We start from the raw sequence: 22,449 nt of genomic DNA, 5'->3' as shown, positions 1-22,449 counted from the left end.
GCAATGAACATTACTGTAAAAAGGCTGAAGCCAGCCTAATGTTTTTCTCTTTATATATGATTTGCTTTTTCTTTTCAGTATCTATAACTTTACCAGCATAAGTTTTGGTATTGCTTGTTTTGCATAGTTTTTCTGGGGTCCTATATTCCCTATTGATCTACAGACACAAATCTTTAGTAGATTTCCCTTTCCTTATATATCTTTTAATATTGTCCTTGATCCATTTGTCCTTTTCTCTTTTCCAAGAATCCCAATTATCTCTTTTATTTCTCTTCTATATATGTATCATCTTTTTTATAATAATTTTTAGATTACTCTTTTTCTATTTTATTTTGTATAATTTCTTCAAGTTTATCTACCATATATTCAGTGATTTAACAAGTATTTACTGGAGTGTGTGCTAGGCATTATTCTCAGCATGACATTTATCAATGAACAAGAGACAAAAATTCAGTCTTCATACTGTTTGGGATCGAGTGGCTTATAACATCCCTTCCTTTATGTTTGTTTGTTTGTGTTTCTAATGGGGTTTTCATTTTTGTAATATTTTCTATTATTCTCTTTTATTTTCCCTAGCTCACCTAGCTCATTTTTCTTTGCCTTCTGTAGTCTAAACTTTGTGCAATTTCTCAATCCCTGAGATGCTATTAATTTCCCTGAGATTATGGAATACTGTTTCAATTTATCCTACATTTTTTGAGTGATTTGTCTCAGGATTTTTATTATTCCCCTACTCTTATTGTTTTGTTACTCTTTCCTCTCATGGGTTTTGTGGCACCATTGTCTTTAATTTTTCTGTTACTTCCTAGCTGCTCCTTCTCAGGTTTCTGTCACAGGTTCTTTCCTTCAGAAGATTCGCCCATGGCTACATTCATGTTATACGTTCTCAGTAAATTTACCACTTATATATTGGTAATAAATCACTTTTTTTTCTTACTTTTAAAAACAGAACTATTAGGATGTAATTATCATACAATTAATGACATATTGTCATACAGTAATCCACATATAATTAAAATGTACGATTGGGTAAGTTTTGACATATGCATATACTTTTGAAATCATTGCCATCATCAAAATAGTTAATATATCCATCATCTCCAAATATTTCCTCATGCCCCTTTTGTAATCCAGTCCCTCCCTGCAATACCTTCTTCAAACACTGACCTGTTTCCTATCACCAGACATTAGTTCAGGCCTACTTTTATTAATCTATAACTAAGCTAAAATAGTTTTTTTCACTCAATTAAAAAATAGTGTTGTCTTCTTTTTTCACTGGAAGACAAATAATGGTAGAATGAGAGAAACATACCAAATCACTTTCAAACCATACATATCCCCAGATAGCCCAAATGATATACTCAGCATGTCTAAATCTTAACTTACTGGCTCTCCTATTACCTCTCTGTGGCAGTCTGATATTATTTATGAATTCCAAAAGAGATACTGATTATGTTTATGAACTGGTCTGTTTTTCTGGCTTGATACCTTTTGAATGTATTAGATTCAGCTGAGACATCTAATTAAATTATGTTAAGATTAGGGCTTCGATTCAACCACATCATTAGAGTGCAACTCAGCATTGAGTCCCAGCCCCCTGGGCTGATAAAATAGACTCTCACACAGAAGTACACACACAGGAGAAGAACACAGAAGAATAGAGACAGCTCCATAGACAGGACCCGGAAGGAGATATGATTTGATAGCCTACAGCTGCAGGTGAGCATGGAAAGAAACAAGCCCCAGGGAGAGAGAGACAAGCCTTATGCCAGCCTATGGCAGAGATCAGAAGAAGCGGCAGCATGGAGCCTTAAAAGGAAGAGGAAGGCCAGACACTCACAGAGACCGGCAACCACCTTGCTTCAACATGTGGCAAGAGACTTTGATGAGGAAAGTAACTTACTCTTTATGGCGTTATGACTGTAAACTTCTACCCTAAATAAATACTCTTTATAAAAGTCAGATTTCTGATACTTTGCATCAGTACCCATTTGACTGACTAATAAACTCTCTTAACTCAAAAGTAAAATGAAATGAAAACAAATCTATTCCTCCTCTACCAGCTCCTGCCTAGAATTATGCTACCATCTGTCAAATTATCAAGCCAAAACCTGAATGTTAGCCTTGACTCTTCTCTCTCACCTCCATTTCTTTCTTTATTCTATTCTGTGCAGCTACATAACTGTCTCATTTATGAGACTAAAATCAGGCCATGGTCATGAATTCTAACTTGTCCTATAAATATGAAGGCACTCTCTAGCTCAATGGTTCTTAACTAGAGGCAGCAGCATACCTCTCCAAATCCTATCCAAGAAATATGAGGATGTGCAAGGTCATTTGGGGGTTACAATGAATGAGGGTGTTGCAGACATTTAGTTGGTAGGGACCAGAGAGGCTAAATGTTGGGTACTATGTCCAGAACCCCACAGCATAAAAAAATTGCCCAGTTCAAAATGCCCAAATGCCATACACCTAGCTATATATTTTTAATCCACAAGATGGCAATAAACTCCAAAAAATTTTGAAAGGTCACTTTTCTGGCTAAAAAGAAAAACATAGTTTCTAAACATTCAAATAGGAAAAAATACTTTCAATTGAAAATTATAAAAAACACTTTCAAATGAGCCTATGCATTCCAGTTTTCATTTGTAAAGGAGATTATGGGTGCTTCTTTCCAAATAAAGATACCCAAGTGACACAAAAGTCCTTTAATTTTGCTGGAAACCTACTTCTGCTAAGAGGAGCCTATCTGACAAATTCTTCATTTTTCAATAACTTTGTCTTTTAGAGAAAGTAAGCAACAGTAGCATGCTATACAATCTTTTTCCTTTTATGGATACAGAGCCAAAAAGCCCTAGTGTCAAGACTGAAAAATTAAGTTAGATATCAAACCAGTATCTTTTATTTTTTTAGCAAATCTTTTTTTTTATTCCTCCCACCCCTTGCAGTTCGCTTGCTATCTGCTCTGTGTCCATTAGCTGTGCATTCTTCTGTGTCTGTATTTATTTCCTTTCCCACCTTGCAGCTTGCTTGTTGTCTCTTCTCTCTGTTCATTCGCTGTGCGCTCTTCTGCATTTTTTTTATGTGTCTCTCTTTTTGTTGCTTCACCTTGCTGAATTGGCTCTCCGCAGCGTTGCGGGCGAGGCTGCCTTCACAAAGAGGCCCTGGTAATGGCAGACGGGAGCCCAACTATTGAGCCACAGCTGCTTCCCTCAAACTGTATCTTTTTTTAAAGATTTATTTATTTATTTCCCCCCCCCTCCCCCAACTCCGGTTGTCTGTTCTCTGTGTCTGTCTGCTGCATCTTCTTTGTCCGCTTCTGTTGTGAGTGGCACGGGAATCTGTGTTTCTTCTTGTTGTGTCATCTTGCTGTGTCAGCTCTCCGTGTGTGCGGCGCTATTCCTGGGCAGGCTGCACTTTCTTTCACGCTGGGCAGCTCTGCTTACGGGGCGCACTCCTTGTGCATGGGGCTCCTCTACGCGGGGGACACCCCTGCGTGGCACAGCACTCCGTGGGCCAGCTGCACACGGGTCAAGGAGGCCCAGGGTTTGAACCGTGGACCTCCCATGTGATAGGCAGACGCCTTAACCAGTGGGCCAAGTCTGCTGCCAAACTATATCTTTTTAAAGATTTAAAAAGTAGTGACAAACTAGGTAGTCTCATTTTCTTGAGTGCCCTATAAATTAGCTCCCTAGGCAACTCTAAAATGTTCTAATATTTTTCTGACAAATGGAAATAAGAACCGTTGATATTTCCCATGGTGACAATGCTAAAACAGACAATATTCTGAGACTAAGTTTTGGTTTTCTTTTTTCTTTATTTCCTTTTAAATGTTAAATCCAAAAAGATGAGGCCCCATATATCCCACACCCCACTCCTTCCACCCCACCCCTCCCACATCAACAACCTCTTCCGTCATTGCGGCATATCCACTGCACCTGGCGAATACATTCTGGAGCACTGCTGCACCAACTGGACAGTGGTCCACATTGTAGTCCACACTCTCCCCCAGTCCACAGTGGGCCACGGCAAGACACACAACGTCCAGCATCCATCCCTGCAGCACTACCCAGGACAACTCCAAATCCTGCAAATGCCCCCACATCATATCTCTTCTTCTGTGAGATTAAGTTTTAACATGCTCATTTAATGAAATAATTATTTTATAATCATACCTTTAAACAATATGCCTATTTATTCTGAATGGCTTACAGTTTACTTTTACTTACTTTTTTGTTCCATAAAATACACCAAAGATATTGAAGTATAAATAAGTATGTAAGGAAAGAACTTATGGAAGGTAAGACCTTTGTATGACATTCAGAATTTTTAAAAAACTGACAAAAGGGACAAAGATAGGGGCAGAATAAACATGCTAAGATGAACTGCCCAAAGAAAATACAGGAAAAATTGACATGTATTCTATAGGCTCAAAGAAATTAAAGATAATAAAGGGATCTCTCAGAGAAAGAGAAATTGAGAGAGAGTGCTTAAAGAAGACAGTGGAGAAGTCTAGAAATTAAGATTATTATGTGCTAAACAATCTACCTTGGTTTGAGTCTAGACTCTGCCACTTAGTTCAGTAACCTATAACATCTCTGTGCCTCGGTTTCTGCATTTGAAATGGGAATAACATAGTACCTACCTCACAGGGGTGTTGTGAGCATTAAAGAGAAGACACATATAAGGGACAATAGTGCTTGGCATGTAACAGTTAATAAATGCTGATAGTAGTGTTTGCTGTTTATTACCATTATTCTTATTTATTCCAGATTTTGGAAAACTAATGATATTATAGGGATCCTAAATTAGGTCAGCATTATTAGAATTTAAGAAGATAGTATTATTAGAATTTAAATCTGGTAACACCATCTTATATCTCAGTTTCTGGACTGATATCTCTGGAGAAGTAATCCTAAGAGAGTAAATCTCACTAGGTGCTGTGGCTTTGCAGGCTTCAGATTCATAAACCTAAACCTTACTCTCAAACTAGGAATCCCATTTTATTGCTTTCCAGTTTCCTAAAAATGTTTGTGCAGGTCTCATCCTATATAATGTCTATAGCTGATACAACTGTAATGCCCTCTCAGAGTGCAGAAGTACCTGCAAATGTGCTTTGATTCTCTACAAAGTATGTTAGCAAATGGACCCTGGAGTGGTGGCCTTGTGATCACCACCGAAATATTCAAAGTTAAGATGTTATTAAGATGTTATCTTAGATAGAACCTAGATCCTGAGTCATAGGATGAAAGAGATGCTCCAGTGATTCATTTTGGTCTTGGACATGAGGGAGAAATAATCTTTTGCTGTGCTATGCCAACTGAGATGCTGGAGTTTGTTACTAAAGCATAGCCTAAAATGACCTGACAAATACACTGAGATACTTTCTTTTCTCCCTTACACACTACCAACCGAGTGGCAACAGGGGTAAAAGAAGTAGGTAAAGCAAGGAAAGAATTAAGAGAATGTTGACAATCTTTGAAAAATGGAGGGAAAAAAGCAGACTCATATTAAGACAGCAAGTCTATTTTCTTTACGGAGTCTTAGATATCCCATATGGCACTTTTGTTCTGGCCCAGGGCATCTCTGCATACAAGATGAAAATATTCAAAGAGCTTTTCTTACCTGCGTAACTGAGCATTTTCACTTCTTAGTGGTTGCATCGCCAGTGCTATTTCAACTTCAATATTTGTGTATCCACTTACTGCTGGAAGCAGAACTATACACTCTTCCACTTCTGCAGTCAACCTTTGAATTTCTGAATCCCCTATAAAAAGGCAGGAGAAATGAGTAAAAACAATAATATAAATTGTTTTGGGATAAGATCATCCATACATATTACTAAGAAAAATGTTATAGATATGTACATATGGACTATAAGTAAATTCAACTAAATTATTTATGAATTTATTATACAAGTCCCAGTTCCTCATTTTTGTTGCCTGCATTTGCTTATTCAGAAGAACTCTCAAGATATTTAGTTCAGTAAATTAAAGATTAATCTTAAATCGCAAATTTATTAGTGATTTTTTTCAGTTATAGAGTATAATAGGACGGTAGTTTACACATATCTCCTAGTTTATTTTACCAAAAAACTATATAGGACTCCTACAATTGCTACAGTGTCTCCTATAATTGCTCACAATATTAACATTTAAAACCCTACCTTTTTTTTTGTCTTTATTTTTTTAATGTTACATTAAAAAAATATGAGGTCCCCACATACCCCCCACCCCCCTGACCCCACTCCTCCCATAACAACAACCTCCTCCACCATCATGAGACATTTATTGCATTTGGTGAACACATCTCTGAGCACTGCTACCTTGATGCTGGCATAAACAAATAATTTACCTTAGGTATTTAATTTCAAAAAATATTTAAGTGGAGGTATGCCAAATTTAGGTTTTAATATTTAATTTTAAAACACTAGATTTAACACAACGAACCAGGCCTCATTTGATGTGGTATCAAAAGCTGTACCATTCTTATTACTGTGGGGAGTGGATTTTTTGGAGTAGGCAAACAGACACAGATGGAAGGTGGATATTAATCTTTTGTCCTTTTTTTTGTTCCCTCATTCTCATTCTAATTACCTGTGTTCTTAAAACATGCAAGAATTGTAATATTAACCATCAGATGCTATGATGGTTAGGCTATTGTGTCAACTTGGCCAGGTAATTATGCCTACTTGTTTGCTCAAACAAGCACTGGGCAAACTAATAAAAGGGTATTTATGGACTTTAGTCACCATTGACTTTACTGCAGTGGTAAATCATAGATAGCTGATTACAATGACATCAGTCAGGGAGATTGCCATCAGCAATGAGTGATGCTTTATCCAATCAGTGGAATGCCTTAAAAGGGGAAGTGATTCCAGCATTGAGTGAGAATTTCCCAGCTCATCTTTGGACAGTCAACATCTCCCAGAACATGTCAAGAACCTTCAGTGGACTTGCCACCTGCCTGTGGAACCTCAACTTGTGCATCCCCTTGGTCATGTTAGAGACTCTGATAAAACTGCACACTATTGACAGATATCTCGTTGTTTCTGTTTCCCTAGAGAACCTGGCTAATACAGATACCCCAAAAAGTTCTAAAGTATATGCTAAGTTACAAAAAATTACTCAATTCCATGGGGCATTTTCATACCCTGATGAAAAGTACATACACACAGTCGACTACTGTGTCCAATTACCAAGCAGTCCTCTACCGATTGCCTGTACAACAGTCTCACTCATGGGCTTTGAAGGCAGAGATCAGGGCTCCACCACTTTCCTGCAATATAATCTTAAGTTATTTAACTCTTCAGGCCTAGCTTTCTTCATGTTTAAGTGGAGATAACAACAGTACCTCATAGGGATGCTGAGAGGAATAAATGAAACTGTTTTCCAAGCCTCAGTTTCCTCATCTGTAAAATGGGGGCAATAATATTACCTCATAGGATTGCTGTGAGGATTAAATGAGATAATGCATATAAAACACTTAGCACAGTGCTGGGCACATGTAAGTGTTCAATAAATAATTGATATTGCCACTATTATTGTTATCATGATTAAGTATTTGGTTAAGAGAATGGTAATAAGTTAAAGGTCTGAAAACACAGGAATTTCAATACATTAAACATTTGGATTAATGACGTTTTATTCCTATAGATACATTTTAAGATTTGGTATTTTTTTTTATCAATCTGCAAATATATCATGCTTCTACTATAAATTACTGTACTTTCCAAAATGACAAACCTGTAACTCATACCAAATAAAAAGCCATTACTTTAGAAAATACAAACATAATGAAAATAAATGAATACAACCTGGCTCAAATATCATATACCTCCACCTATGACATTTTTCTTGATTTAATTAAAAAAAAAAAAATCCTAAAAGCAAACTAAAAAGGGCATAAAAAATATTTGGGCTTTTTCCCAAAGTGAGATTTGTTAAATATTAACAACTGATTATTAAAGCAATGATAGGGGAAAAAAATCTGCATCTTTTTAAAATAGGAGAAATAATTAGTCTACTCCAGGAGATCATTTTTAGATGGGTTACCATGGCATTTTATGTCCACAAATTCTCTTTGGTTGAATCTTTACAAGGTTGCTTTGGATCAAGTAAAATGAATGCACACTTTCAGGCAAAAGTCTGAGTGTTTGATATTCCCTACACATTTTAAATCCACAAGGAACAAGAAGGGATCAAAACCTAAAAAATAGGCATAAAGGGGCAGAATTCACTTCTTACCAAGCTCAAGACATAGTTCTATGGAAAATAAAGCAAACTCCATGCAGATTATTCTAAATTTAAATGATGGTTAAATAATATGACACTACTATTTAGCATATCATCATGCTACAGAAAATAACAAAGAACTCATCTACCTTGTTCTGCTACCAGGGCCTTGAGCTCTCCTAACAAATACTTGAGAGCTCTAACTTTTTCAGTAGTTTGGTTCACATTTTTTGCCTTCTGTACATCCTTGGCTATTCTTGCTTCTTGTGCATGTATGTTTAAATCCTTTCCTTCTCGTGTGATTTCTCCAGTTTGTTCCCTGGTACATTTTTCTTCATTAGTGGCCAAGAAAGTTGGCTGTAATCGTGTGGGGCTTCGGTGTGTATGATTGCCCAGATGAGTTTCTTTTCCATGAGAACACAAAGCAGATGTATATGTTTGGAAACACTTTAGTAGGTTTGCTTCCTTAGGAACTCCTTGTTGTAGCAGAACCTCATTAGCAAGATCCAGCTGCTGATACGTTGGAATAGCTGATTTATCAGTTTTTGGCAGGGTGCATGGAATTCCAGGACTGTTATTGAAGGAATTCCTTAGACTATCAGTACAGTTCACACAAAATGTTTTACCTTGTAATGTAAACTGGTTGTCATCATCAGTCTGAACTTCCTGTAGAAAGAAAAAAAATAAGTCTTCAAAGGTGCAAGCACTGACTTGCAGGCAAAAACGCAAACGAGAAATCTTACAAAATGATGGAGTTACAGATTAGCAGCAAGTAAGCTGGATTTCTTGTCAGTACAACACAGATTCTAGGTTTTTAAAGCTTTATTAGTTTACTCTGCAATATGGGAACATTATAAGGCTGAGACTAAAATAGATTCTTTGGAAATACCACGTTTTAATGACATCATTAGTCGTTTCTGACATTTGCACTTCAGAAAATTTTGTTCTAAGAAACTAAACTCATACAAACAGCTTTTACAAAAACACAGTTACAGAAATGTTAAAGTGGTGAAAAATTGTCTCTTACCTAAAAATCTAACCATAGAGGAAAAATACAGACTAGGTATAGCCCCTAAATACAGCAATAACCACTTATTAAAAATCTACAAAAGGCATATTTATAGAGAAACATTTTACAACAAAATGTTAGGTGAAAAAAATAGCCGCATATAAAGCTGTATAAAATTTCATTACAACTATTTTTTAAAAAGAAAGCAAATTTAACAAAAAACAAAAACAAAACCTACAGAGAATTACATGACTAGAAAGCACTCTATTTTAATGTGTTAACAGCAATTGTGCCTAGGTGATAAGTATGGGTGATCTCTTTTTTATACTGTTCTCTGCCCTGCCTCCTCCCACTACTGTCCTTAATGAACAGGTACAACTTTTAAAATAAAAAATAATCTTGAAAAAAATTGGCCTTTACCACCTAGTACAAAAAGATATGATTAGTAAATTCAGTTTTCACCAAGATGACAATTTTTTTAAGTGAATAATTACTTGCATAGTATAAAAACTGTACGCACAGAATGAACCATTGGAAGGCAAGGTGGCCGCGGAGGTGACTGGACTGGGGTGGACATAGATAGGTTGTAACTAGAACGTGGAGTTGTCTGAGATTCTAAGAGATAAAAGGTAGAGAAAATCATTCACATTGCATACTGCTTATAAAATACCCAGGCAGTTTAATTAGAGCTTATATTCATGATTTTTGAAAAATTATTCATACTAACCAGAACCAGACACAGTCTGGGGGGGTACAGCAGGAATACTATTAAGGGTGTTCTTTGAAGCCAAGCTATTCATCAGTGACATTTGAGTCTGCACATGCTCACAGAGGGCTTGGTATATTATGGGTGAATACATTCTATAATGATCTTGCAATGACCGATTTTGTGCTATGCCTGATGAGTCTCTTTCATTTCCAGCAGAAGCTTCATTAGGTACCTGTTTCTTATTATCTGAAGATACTAATGTAGAAAAAGGAAAAGAAAGTTGTTAAAATAGGATTCTTCAAATACTTTTAGCATAGGATCTCAGGTTAAAAAGGATTCTCAAAATTAGCTTAATTCAACATTCTGAACTTCACAGAAAGGCTATATTATTACCATCCCTACAGAAAATCATCTGAAATTCTTTTTGAAAGCCCGCAGATAATAAATTAAGTTTTCCCAGTAAAAAATTATCTATACTATTCTTTAACATTCCCAGTAAATGCTACTTATAAAATCTCTCTTTCAATTATATTCTGATATAAAGAGCTCCTAAGGATATCACATTCTCCCTAAAGTCCAATAAAAATGCTTCACATTGCCCCTTGTCTAGTTTATACTCTAAGGGAAAAATGGGATAGAAAAACAGAATGCTTTTAAACAGTTCTGATGTTTTGGCTATAAAGAAGAAAAGATCAAGAACAGTAGGCTTAAATCTACACATTGCACCTTCAGAAATACCTTAACTTGGCATTTAAGGTCTCCAAAGCCTGAGCACAATCTACTCCTTCAGCTATCTTGCCATATTCAATTTACCCAACAGTCCCTTCTCACTCTTCTATAGCATGGCTCATGATGACCTATCCATTCCAATTCAATTCTACCCACTTACCAAGGCTCATCGTGCCTCTTTCACGAAACTTTCCAAATCACTGTCACTATCACAGAGTACATGTCTATACAAATCATATATCATATATTGCCTTATCTTTTTATTCTTTTATCCCTCTAACTAAACTATAACCTTCTTTAGTCAGGGCTGTATCTTATATTTCATTATTTTCTCCCATAGAACATGGCATTATTTTATATACCAAGTAGGTCTCGTATTAATAAACAAATAATTGAAAAACAACAGAGTTTTCTATACAGCACTACTTTATAGATCAGTACCAAAATTTGAAATCTATTTCCCTATCTAATAAGATCCCCTTCCCAAATGTTTTTTAAAGACTATTAACAGAAATGAGAGTGTTCTGGTAGGTCATAGGTTATTAGGAAATGAAATAAATTTAGAAAATAAACAGATTTACAAACACATATAGTTTTTGGCAGTACCTATCAAAGATAAACATACATATATACTTTGACACAGAAATTCTACTCCTGGTTATATTCAAAACCTAACAGAAATGAGTGCTTATGTCCATTAAAAGACATGTACCAGGAAGTGGCTGTGGCTCAATCAGTTGGGCTCCCATCTACTATATGGGAGCCCTGGGCTTGCATCCCGAGGTGTCCTTGTGAATGCAGGATCGCCTGCACGCTGCGGAGAACCGCTGGCCCGCAAGTGCCGTGGCGTGCTGCCCAGCCCGCAAGCACCGCTGAGAGCCAACTTAGCAAGGTGATGCAATAAAAAGGGAGACAAGTGAAAAAAAAAAAAAAACACAGAAGAGTGCACAATGAATGGACACAGAGAGCAGACAACAAGCAAGCCATGGCGGGGCGGGCGGGGGGGGGGGAGTTTAAAAAAAAAAGACAGGTACCAAGAATGTACACAACTTTATTCATAGTAGTCAAAAAACTGAAAACACCCGAATAGCCATCAATAGTAGAAATGGGTAAATAAATTCATAAAACGGGACACTATATACATTAATGAAAAGGAACTAATTGCTGATACACATAACTAACTAAATAAATGGATGCATTTAACAGACATAAGGCTGAGTGAAAGATGTCAGATACAGCAGTGCATAGGGTACAAATTCCATTTATACAAAGTTAAAAAACAGACAAAACCAGCCAATGGAGACAGAAGTAAGAATAGTGGTAATCCTGAGGTGAGGGAAAAGGTAGTAGTGGAGGTGGTGAGGATACCAAATGGGAGGGAGATTTGTAAGGTGCTGAAAATGTTCTTTATTTTGATCTGTGTGGTGACAAGCATGTATACAGATGCAAAACTTGTACTGAGATATGCATGTGCTTTATGAAAGTTATATTTCAATTTTTAAAAAAATGAAGTTAAATTTTTAAAATTGCATGAAATCCTCCAAATATATAATATACAGTTTACTGAATATAAAAACATTGCTGAAAGCATAAAACTTATCTGTAAAAGCAAGAAAAAAAAAGTTAAAAGCAGATTAAATACTATAACTAGCAAAAGTGGGGGAAAAATTTAAAGAATGACTCTATTAAATTAATATTTGACTATGAAAATGGTTGGTAATATTGCATGCTTCCATTTTTACTTGGTTATGCTTCCTTTTGAGACAGATACTCTTTCTGTGTATTCACTTGTCAGGCCTAAATACAAATTCTAACACTTATCAGATGAGTAACTTTGAACAAATTATTTAATCTCTCTGGATCTCCTTTTTCTCATCAGAAAAATAGTAATAATAAGAGTATCTAATTCATAAAGTTGTGAGAAATAAGATAATACTTGTAAAGTGCTCGAATCAATATCGAGACATAGTAAGAACTCAATGTTGTATCTTTTACCAATGGCTGCAAATAAATATTTCATATTAATAAATCTTCTCATATGACTTTGATATATACCTCCAAGCATGTTCCTTCTGAAAGAGTTGATTAAAATCAAAAGTAATAAGTTATTTTTCACTATTTGACTAGATTACCTACAACAAAACTGGTTAATAAACTTCAAAATATTTAATGTTGAAATCCAAAATGATAGAGGGTGAAATTGTACTCAGCCCATGGCCATCCTGCAACATATATTCTTCCTTTGCTCTTGGATCACCTTTGGCTCCTTAAAGTAAGAATCTGAGGTTTGAGGAATTCTCAGATTTCACACTAATGCCTCCTAGGCATTGGTTCTCATTTACCTTCTTCCAGGAGTGGTTTTCACTATCTTTGATAAAGGTGAGTTACAATGTTAAGTCTCTGCCAACAGATGCCATCATCCAAGATAAACTAATAAACTCTAAAAGCTTTATAATTAAAACAACTTAGTTTGTTCCTCAGTCCATATGAAACTCTACTGAAGTTGCATATTTGTATTTAAAAGCTTTAAAAGCGAATAATCCAAGAAGACAAGTGATCATCATAAATGGATATACAAAGAAAATTGCATTTCTATTGCTACTAAATAATTTTAAAATAAAAAAAACAAAACCACTACGAACAACAAAATTAGCTTGTTTTTACACAAATACAAATGAAATCTTTTTTCTTGCTTTTGTTTAATTACACAAAGCATCCTACTGAAAATCTGCAACTTAACAGATTGGAATGGCAATATGTTTAATAGGTGTCAACTGATAAATTCATCTGTAAACCACTGGAATTCATGAAAGGGATTCATTCATTTATTCAGCCCATAAAACTTTTTCAGTCCTTGAATTCCTGAAATATATATATAGCTGCTATATAAGCACTAGATATTGCTCCATTGTCTGACAGATGAAAATTCCTGCTGCCCAAAAATAGAACATCTAATGCAAATAAGAGCAATTTTATGCTTATTATAATTAGAAATATGTAAAAGAATACCTGGCCTTGATGGGGGTAATCAAAGTTCAAAGGATACTACCTGAGTGGTTTATTTCCCCAAGGTGAGGGCAGCAATATATGTATGTTAACAAAAGCAGTCACATGCCCAAAGCGTTCAAAATTATTGAATATAATACATTGCTTGAGAAACAGATGTGGCTCAAGCAATTAAGCTTGACCTCCACATGGGAGGTCATGGGTTTGGATCCTGGTTCCTCCTAAAGAAGACAAGCAAGACGGTGAGCTGACACGACAGGCTGGTGCAGCAAGCTGATGCAACAACATGACACAACAAGAGACACAAGGAGGAAAACACAATGAGAAACAGAACAAAGCAGGGAGCAGAGGTGGCTCAAGTGATTAGCCCCTCCATCTCACATGGCAGGTCCCAGGTTCAGTTCCACTCCCTTCTAAAAAGAAGACGAACACACAACAAACAAGCACAGCAAGAGCAAAGCAACGAGGGGTGGGAGGAAAAGTAAATAAATAATCTTAAAAAAAAAGTTGCTTATTAAAAAAAATTTTTTTTAAGTATCAGAAGCACTCCCAGGTAAGTGCAGGGCTTGTCTGGAACTGCCTTTCTGCCTCCCTACTCCCATTATGCATGAAGTTGGGCTTACTTGACTCCATAGATACTCTATGATCAGGCAGGTCCCAGACAGAAAGTACAGAAGGAGGCTCCAGAAGAGGATTAACACCAAATAGTAAGATAATGTATTTTAAAATTAAAATGATACAGATATAAGTTAACATGCTGTAAGAGATTCCTTAAAGTTCTACTTATGATTACCTCACTTGGGGAGATATGGAAAAGAGAGTAAGTGCTGAGCATGTTTTTTGTGTATTGTTGACTATTGTGTTAAAAGAACAAAAACCTTCCTCTAGTTAAAAGCTGCTAACCATAAAATAATATGTTCCTTTATAGATAGGACTTCAGTTTGGTTAACTAAAAAAGACAGAGCAGTTGAAACAAAGGGAAGGAGCCTTCTGCATCTAATGAGGCAGGCTGAGTGTAAATAACTCAATGAGAACTAATTTGTACTACTACAACCCTAAATCAGGTTGTCCATGGGAAGCAGGCCCTTCCTTCTGATAACAAAAGTCAGGAGGAAAGGTCAATAACAATGATCACAGACCAGAACAGCTGATGTGACTCTAACCCAAATAAGAATTGAATGCTGGGTACCCAGAATGCCAGATACTTTCTATATGGTCCCCCAAACCCATCCTCTACTTGTCTCTACTTATTCTCCCTGGAATACTGATATATATGGATTACACTGTTGAGAAAGATATTCCTTCATGGGTATCTCCTGCTCCTACATGTCTTGCTGAGCATGCCAAGGAAGCGAGGCATTGACCTAAGTACTTTATCTAGGCCATTTCTTAGAGTTGTGTTTGCAGCAAGCAACTTTAAGAGATGTTTCCCTCTGGACAAAGAGCAAATTACCTGACTACTTGCTATAAAGGCAATGATTCCCCAAGTTCAGTTATCCTCAACTACAACCCAAACTCACACCACCCCCTGCGAGTCCACCACACCAATACTGCGGGAACTGGGAGGAAGGGGAAACCAACCCAAATATGCTGGAACACATACTGCTTACTGTGTGTGAGTAATAAAGTCCTTTGTCTCTGACCTAAGAATCATGTTTCTTCTGCCAGCATCCATGACATGGTAACAGACTAACTTATTAGTTTGTAATGAGAATAAAAATAAAATCCAAGACCTGACATCAAAAGGGCTCCCACTGAGTTCAAGCCAGTGGAAATCTTGGCATTTCAAGGAAAGGAAGAAGCATGATGTGAGAGTATGTATTTGCAACTCGCTCCGAGAGGTCATCTTGGGCTGGCTATGTCCCTTGAAGGAAGCTCAGTGCTCTTTTCAAGGAGGCCTACTCTACATAATAGTCTCTTTCTGAATTCCAGTAACCTTTCCCTCTCTTCATCTCTTAAGGCCTACAAATGATAACAGCTCTGCTGCTCCTGCTGCAGCTGACAGGAATGGGTTACTCCACAATCCCTATGGTGTTCCTATACCCCAGGCATATTTTTGTAATGAGTCCTTATCCTAATTTGAGGTTTACCGTCTGCTTCTTTTTGGAATCCCAATTGACAGAAGCAGTTAAGTCAGAATCCAACAACTTACTGCCATACACTCACTATCTGTCACATTATCCCAAGTGAGAGTTCCTCAAGGAAGGATGCCCTGGACAAGAAATAACCTGCCTTGAGTCAAAAAGCACAAGAATGGAAAAAGAGACAATTGGTGCTACCACTCCTTTCTTTGTCCACTGGGCCCCAATAAATAGGCCTCTGCTTTAAGAGTTTTAGAATAAGAGTTGGCAAACCTTTTCTTAAAAGACCAGATAGTAAATATTTTAGGCTTTGCAGGTCAGGCGGTATCTGGTACAATTACTCAATTCTAGTAGTAAGCTAGCACAAAAGAAGCTGAGAAAACACATAAATGAATGCGCATGGCTGTAATTCCATAATACTTTACTTACGCAATAAAAAAAATAAACATTTTTACAAAACAAAACTAGCTATAACTTGCTAATCCCTGGTTTAGACCAATGCTGTCCAATAGAAATATAATGCAAGCCACATATATAATTTAAAAATTTTCAGGAGCCATATTAAAAAAGTAAACAAAATAGGTAAAAGTAATTTTTATAATTTATTTAAATCAATATATCAAAAAGATTAACAGTTCAATATGTAATTGGAAGGAGTGGATGTGACTCAAGTGGTTGACTGCCTGCTTCCCTTATGGGAGGTCCTGGGTTCGGTTCCTGATGCCTCCTAAAAACAACAACAGCAACAACAAGCAAACAAACTGAAAAAACCAATTCAGGGGAGCCAATGAGGCTCAGTGGTTGAGCACTGGCTTCTCACATATGAGGCCCTGGGTTCAAACCCCAGCTCCGGTACCTCAAAAAAAAAAAAAAAAAAAAAAGTAATATGTATAAAAACCTAGATTGAAAAAATGTTTTGTACCAAGTTTTCTAAATGCAGTGTATATTTTACACTTAAAGTACATCTCAATCTGGATGTTAAATTTTCATCAGAAATACTTGACCTGTATATAGATTTAATAAAATATATAGCTGAAAAAGTAGATTCATATATTCAAATTATTCTAAATATATTTTACAAGTTTTCTAGTAACTGATCAAGCAGCAATTTTGAAATTAAAATTAAATATTTAAAATTCATTTCCTTGGTTGCACTAGCCCTATTTCAAGTGCACGACAGCCATATGTGCCTGGTGGCTACTATCTGGGACAGCACAGGTATAGAGCATATGAGGATACATGATACTGGTCTCCAAGGTGGGTTAGGGAGGACTGAATTAAGTTGTTTCCATTGCCTTAGTCTGTCAACTCAAGATCATCTGGGACCTCAACCTTTATTCCTATGAATGTCCTATCCACATTTACTCAAGATCATCTGGGACCTCAACCTTTATTCCTATGAATGTCCTATCCACATTTACTCAGCCTCTTTGCCTGGATCCGGATCTCTTGATATCCAGGGCTGCTGCCTTAGATGACTTTCCAGACTCCACACCTTGCCTAAGTTAGAATCTAAGCATGCACTCCTGTGCTGACATTTCTGGACCACCTGAACTGTGGCACTAGCTAGACGCATTCCTGCCTATACGGATTCCTATTCTGGACATTTTCATCTCCATATGAGCTATCTTTTCTATAGGTCTCTAAGGGAACAACATTATCAAAACTAGCATGTTCTGAACTGTTTGATGAATTATTATGCTAATCAAGTCAGCAAAGTTAATTATGAAGGTGTAAAACACCAACAGCTATATCCACCACGAGTTGGCGACAGGCACTCTTTTCTTACATTTTCCAACTTGGAATATGTACTATGTATTCTAACTATGGAGCTCAACAAGTTAAGAACCTATTTAAGATGTATACATACACTTTTAAAACAATTAGTATTTATAAATATAAAACTGCAACATGACCAACTTGTTATTGTTCATGAAAACAAATGGCAGGGAGAACAAAGATAACTCTAGAAGCTTCCCAATTACCATTCTGAGGTTGAACCTTTCCTCCTACAAAACCCATCATCTCTTTTTCTACCCATTCTCTGGGGAAAGTGATAGCGAGCAAAGTTAACTACTCAGAGGTTAGAAGCTGAAAGAGAAGCCTAAGCATACAGACACACCTGAATAACCAGAACATTACTGAACTGAAAGACAACTGCATAAATCTGGTAATTTTTCACCCCTCCTCCCCGAATTATGGATTATATTTAAGTAAATAGGAGAAAAAAATGCTTACAAATTTCTTTCCTGACAACTGAAGGAACAGCATGCTTTTCGGGTCCTTTCTTTTTAGATCCATATCTTTTGCCTTCTAACGGTCTGGAAATGAAATTATATCTATTTTCTGAATATGCTGTTTCTGAACCTATTTACAATTAAAACAAAAATTCATTAACATTAAAAGAACTACATAATTGAGAAAAGGTGGTCAGCAAAGACATATTTAAAAAATAAAACCTGAATCTTCATTTCTCAAAATGTACTGCAGTAAAGAAGCACAACCATCAAGTCCTTGTACAGGTTCAGTCTGTAAGGAGAAAGTCATTTAGAAAACATGTATATAAAATTGTACTGCAGGAAAACAATACATTACACAGTTTTTAAATTACTTAGAAGCAATTTATTATTAGGAGAAAAAATATTTTATAGCCATAAGCTTTCATACTTCCTTAAACCAATTTATACTTTACTTTTGCATTCTATTTCCCTCTTAGCTTTTACCTGAAGACTAATTAAAATAGTGTATATGTATCTATCAGTTTAATCTTACCTGACTTTCTGAGTCAGAATGGATGGTACAGCCAGAATCTACATTAAAACGTGATACTTTTCTTGCATGGGTCCTACAAAACAAGTTTGTTAATATTCTTACAAATATTAAAAATACATTTTTCCCAAAATATATTAACATGTAGTAATTTTCTTTCCAGGAAAGGTTGATCAAGATATCTTGTCCAACCATGTGTAAGAGAGATTTATTTAGGCCATGATGAAAATTGTAAAGACTGTTAAACATTAAAATGATTAACATGGGCAGAGATAAAAGGTTCTTCAGAGTTTGTGAAGGCCTATCTAGTTTTTTGGAGTAGACGAAATACAGTCCAGACCAAAAACCTGAAAAACTCTTAAGACTTCCTGAAATTGTAAACTTCTTTAAGACTTACCCTTTCTTTCCATTTGTTAATTTAGCAGATCCAGTGTGCCTTCCTGAAGACAACACCTATGACATAATGCATTATATTACAGTACATAGACAAACATTTTTCTATTATATTTTCAACAGGCTGTCTTGACAAAACCTAAAATGTTATTCATTTTTATAAATGTGTACATTCTAAAAATTCAGGATTGTAATTTAACTATTGTACAATAACTTATTTATGCTATGTAAAGTGTCAAGCAAGCAACACATATTTTTGTTCAAGTGTATTTAAGCTGAAAAAAAAAAATTGAGATATTATTTTGACCAGAAATACCTAATCCTGTAAATTTAATCTATTCTCAACACCTGAGTATTTTGTATATTCCCAAAATTCTTCAAAATATACAAGTTAATTCAAGGGATAGGGCAGAGTTCATAACTGATTCCATTTATCAATGTTCTTCAGAATGCTTGACAAGACCAGCATATGAAAACTATCATTCCTCTTTATCTATATCTTATTCTTTAATTTTCTCTTTTTAAACTCATGTAGCAATTTTTAAAAATTTGTATTACAAAATTAACACCCGTGGGCTTTTTGTGGAAAAAAAAAAATCATGTATTTGCTTTTACATGCAGTCAGATCTCTGGGAGTTAAAAGAAACAGATAATAGTGATTGCCTCTGGGAAAGGAAACTGAATATCTGGGGAACAGAACAAGAAAATAAACTTCATGGTTTGCCTTTTTATCAAAAATTTGATATGAATACATATAATCTCTACTCAAAACACAATTTATAAAAGACATGCGTTAAAGTCCCTAATTCACCCCCTTCATTCCAACCTCCAGATGTAGTGACAGTTGGCAGCTTAGTTTATACTTTTTCTTGACGTATTTATGTATTTCACCCAAAGACAGCTTTGAGTAGGAACTATCAAAATTTCTGGAGTTATATTACATCCTACTATTTGTTTGAAATCATGAAATAAACTCTTCCTTCTAAGAACACTATTGGAAATCCATTTTAAAAATTGGGTTGAAAGAGTTCTATTTCTCCTGGAGGCAACTGGAATATGATGAAGGTCATGAAGTCAGGAGTAAGAACCAACACCGTAGGAAATAAGACCCCATGTAATGTAGCTTCCCTGGTCCCCACATCAACTCTCAGGGTCTTTTCCTTTGGGTAATTCTGTATTGGTGCCCTGGCTAGAATCAAAGATCCAAATCATGGTGCTGCTATACCCTGGACCAAATCCAAAAACATCCATCATAATTATTGTATTTCAAATTAAAATATATATATACTGCCCAAGATAAATGTATGGCATAATTGTAAAATTATATATGGTATTTCTCCAAAAAAATCTACAAATGAGGCTACCTTATAGAAAATCAGGAAAAGAAAATTACCCAGGGTAAAAGCACTCAAACAGTAACAAATATCATACTGGTACATTTCCTTCCAATTTAAAAAATATTTCTATTTTGAAATAATTGTACAAAGAACACTTACATACCCTCTACCCAAATTCCCCAATTGTTGACATTTTACAACATTTGCCATTTTCTCTCTCAACATCTATACATGTATTTTTTTTGTCTAAACCATTTCAAAGTAAACTGCAAGCATGAATGCTTTTCTTTCTACTTACAGATGAACAAGTACATTCGTTCATATAACCACACTACAATGGTCAAAATCAGGAAACATTAATCAAATTTTGCCAATTATCCCAATACATTCCCTCTAAAAAAATATTCTGGTCCATGTCTAATCCAGAATCGCCTCTTGAATTAAGTTGTCATATCTCTCTGGAACAGTTCACCAGGTTGTTCACCATTTTCTTTTATAATACTGACAATATTTGAAAAGTACAGGCCACTTACTTCTCTCAGTGTCCCTCTACATTTTAGATTTGTCTGATGTTTCTTCATAATTAACTCAGGTTATACATTTTTGGCAGGAATACCACAAAATGGATGTTGTGTTCTTCTCAACAAATATGATAAGCACATGATGTCACTGATGATGTAAATTTTATTTGCATAAGATAGTGCCTGCCAGGTTTTTGCCCTGTAAAGTTACTATTTTTAACTTTATAACTATGCAGTATTTTGTGTGGAGACACTTGAGTCTATGTAGATATCCTATGCATCAAACTTCAATCTAGCAGTTTTAGCATCCATGGATGATTCTTGTCTGAATCGTGATGTTCGTCAAATGTTAATTTCCTAACTACATCATTCTTTCTAAATTTACTAGTTGATACTGAACTTTAAGGCAACACTTTTCCTTCTTTATTTATGTGTATCAATATGGACTCATTGATTCTTATTCTATATAATGGGTTATGATCTATTATTATTTATGGTGATATTCAAATTGTGCCAGATTCAATCAGTGGACCCTCAAATTAGTTCTTGTATCATTTTGACATGTCCCCAACATTTTTTTAGTTATTTCTTACTTTCCGCAACATAATGCTCAAGGGCTATCTTATAATTTCTCTCTCTCATTCCTGGGGTCAGCCATTTTTCCTTTTGGCGAATATTTAGAAACCAAGATCTGGACACTAGGTGTGATCTTTGCTATTGAAGCTTCTAATTTTTTCCATAACCATGTTTTATTTAGTCTTAATGTCTAGGTACCTGAAATTTTGGATCTTGTGCTTTTTTTTACTTTTAAATCTTTTCATATGAAGAGAGTGTTCAAAAAATTTTAATGGTTGTATATAGTATTTCCGTGAGTAAAAGTGCCCTTTATTTGGTAAAAAGTAATGAGCACTTTAATGATTCTTGATACAAACTGCAAAACTGCTTTATGAAAGGTGTGTCTCAACTCACAAAGCATGAGAGAATCTATTTTATATCATACTTACTTCCTCTGAGTATTATTAATAAACTTTTTTTTTTTACTATTTAAGAGAATATCATCATTTTAATCATTTCTTGGTCATCATTCTCCTACCAAGAAGTACAAGATAGTATTACACTTGTAGAATGATTTAGGTGTACTAAATAAAGCCTTTGATTTCCAATTAACCCATATTGTATGAATTAACATTTCAGTGAGGTGAGAACCTAAAGTTCAGAAGGTGACTTGTTCAAAGTCATATACCTACTAAGCATAGTGCAATGTTTAAAAGAATGAACTCCAGCACTAGCAATGTGGGTCTGAATCCCCTCTCACCAGCTATGTAACCGTAGGGACATTATTTGACCTCTCCATTCTTCAATTTCCTCCTCTATAAAATGGAGATGATAATAGTACCAACCTCTTGGGCTATTCTGAGGATTAAATAAGTTATATAAAAAGCATATAGAATAGCACCTGCCACATAAATGATACCTAAATTTTAGCTGCTACTATTATTATCAAGAAAGTAGCAAGCTAACTGTTCCTAACAGAACTACGTTTTGTTGGACATTTATGGTATTTGATAGATGCTTTATCAGATTCTCTCATTTAATTTTACCAATCCTTTGAAGCAGGAACTCTTACTCCTATTTTACAGATAAGGGAATGGAACTCAGAA

General features: G+C 35.6%; 1 protein-coding gene across 2 annotated transcripts in view; it reads right to left on the bottom strand.

The window, feature by feature from the left end:
• CCDC14 (coiled-coil domain containing 14) overlaps positions 1–22,449 on the bottom strand; it is a 37,140-nt gene that overhangs the window by 12,942 nt on the left and 1,749 nt on the right. The window contains exons 2-9 of one of the 2 annotated variants that reach the window (XM_058295675.2): positions 18,935–18,990; positions 18,541–18,613; positions 18,228–18,297; positions 18,007–18,135; positions 9,971–10,207; positions 9,764–9,858; positions 8,384–8,900; positions 5,626–5,767 (exon numbers count right to left, since the gene is read on the bottom strand). In XM_058295675.2, coding sequence (XP_058151658.1) covers positions 5,626–5,767; positions 8,384–8,900; positions 9,764–9,858; positions 9,971–10,207; positions 18,007–18,135; positions 18,228–18,297; positions 18,541–18,613; positions 18,935–18,990 — 1,319 coding nt within the window. The remainder of the gene's footprint in view (positions 1–5,625; positions 5,768–8,383; positions 8,901–9,763; positions 9,859–9,970; positions 10,208–18,006; positions 18,136–18,227; positions 18,298–18,540; positions 18,614–18,934; positions 18,991–22,449) is intronic. The other variant, XM_058295676.2, reaches the window with a different exon arrangement.

This window comes from Dasypus novemcinctus, chromosome 4, assembly GCF_030445035.2.
Source record: "Dasypus novemcinctus isolate mDasNov1 chromosome 4, mDasNov1.1.hap2, whole genome shotgun sequence".
Classification (NCBI taxonomy): Eukaryota; Metazoa; Chordata; class Mammalia; order Cingulata; family Dasypodidae; genus Dasypus; species Dasypus novemcinctus.
Note: the sequence above shows the minus strand (reverse complement) of the source record. Positions and strands in the feature narration are given on the sequence as shown.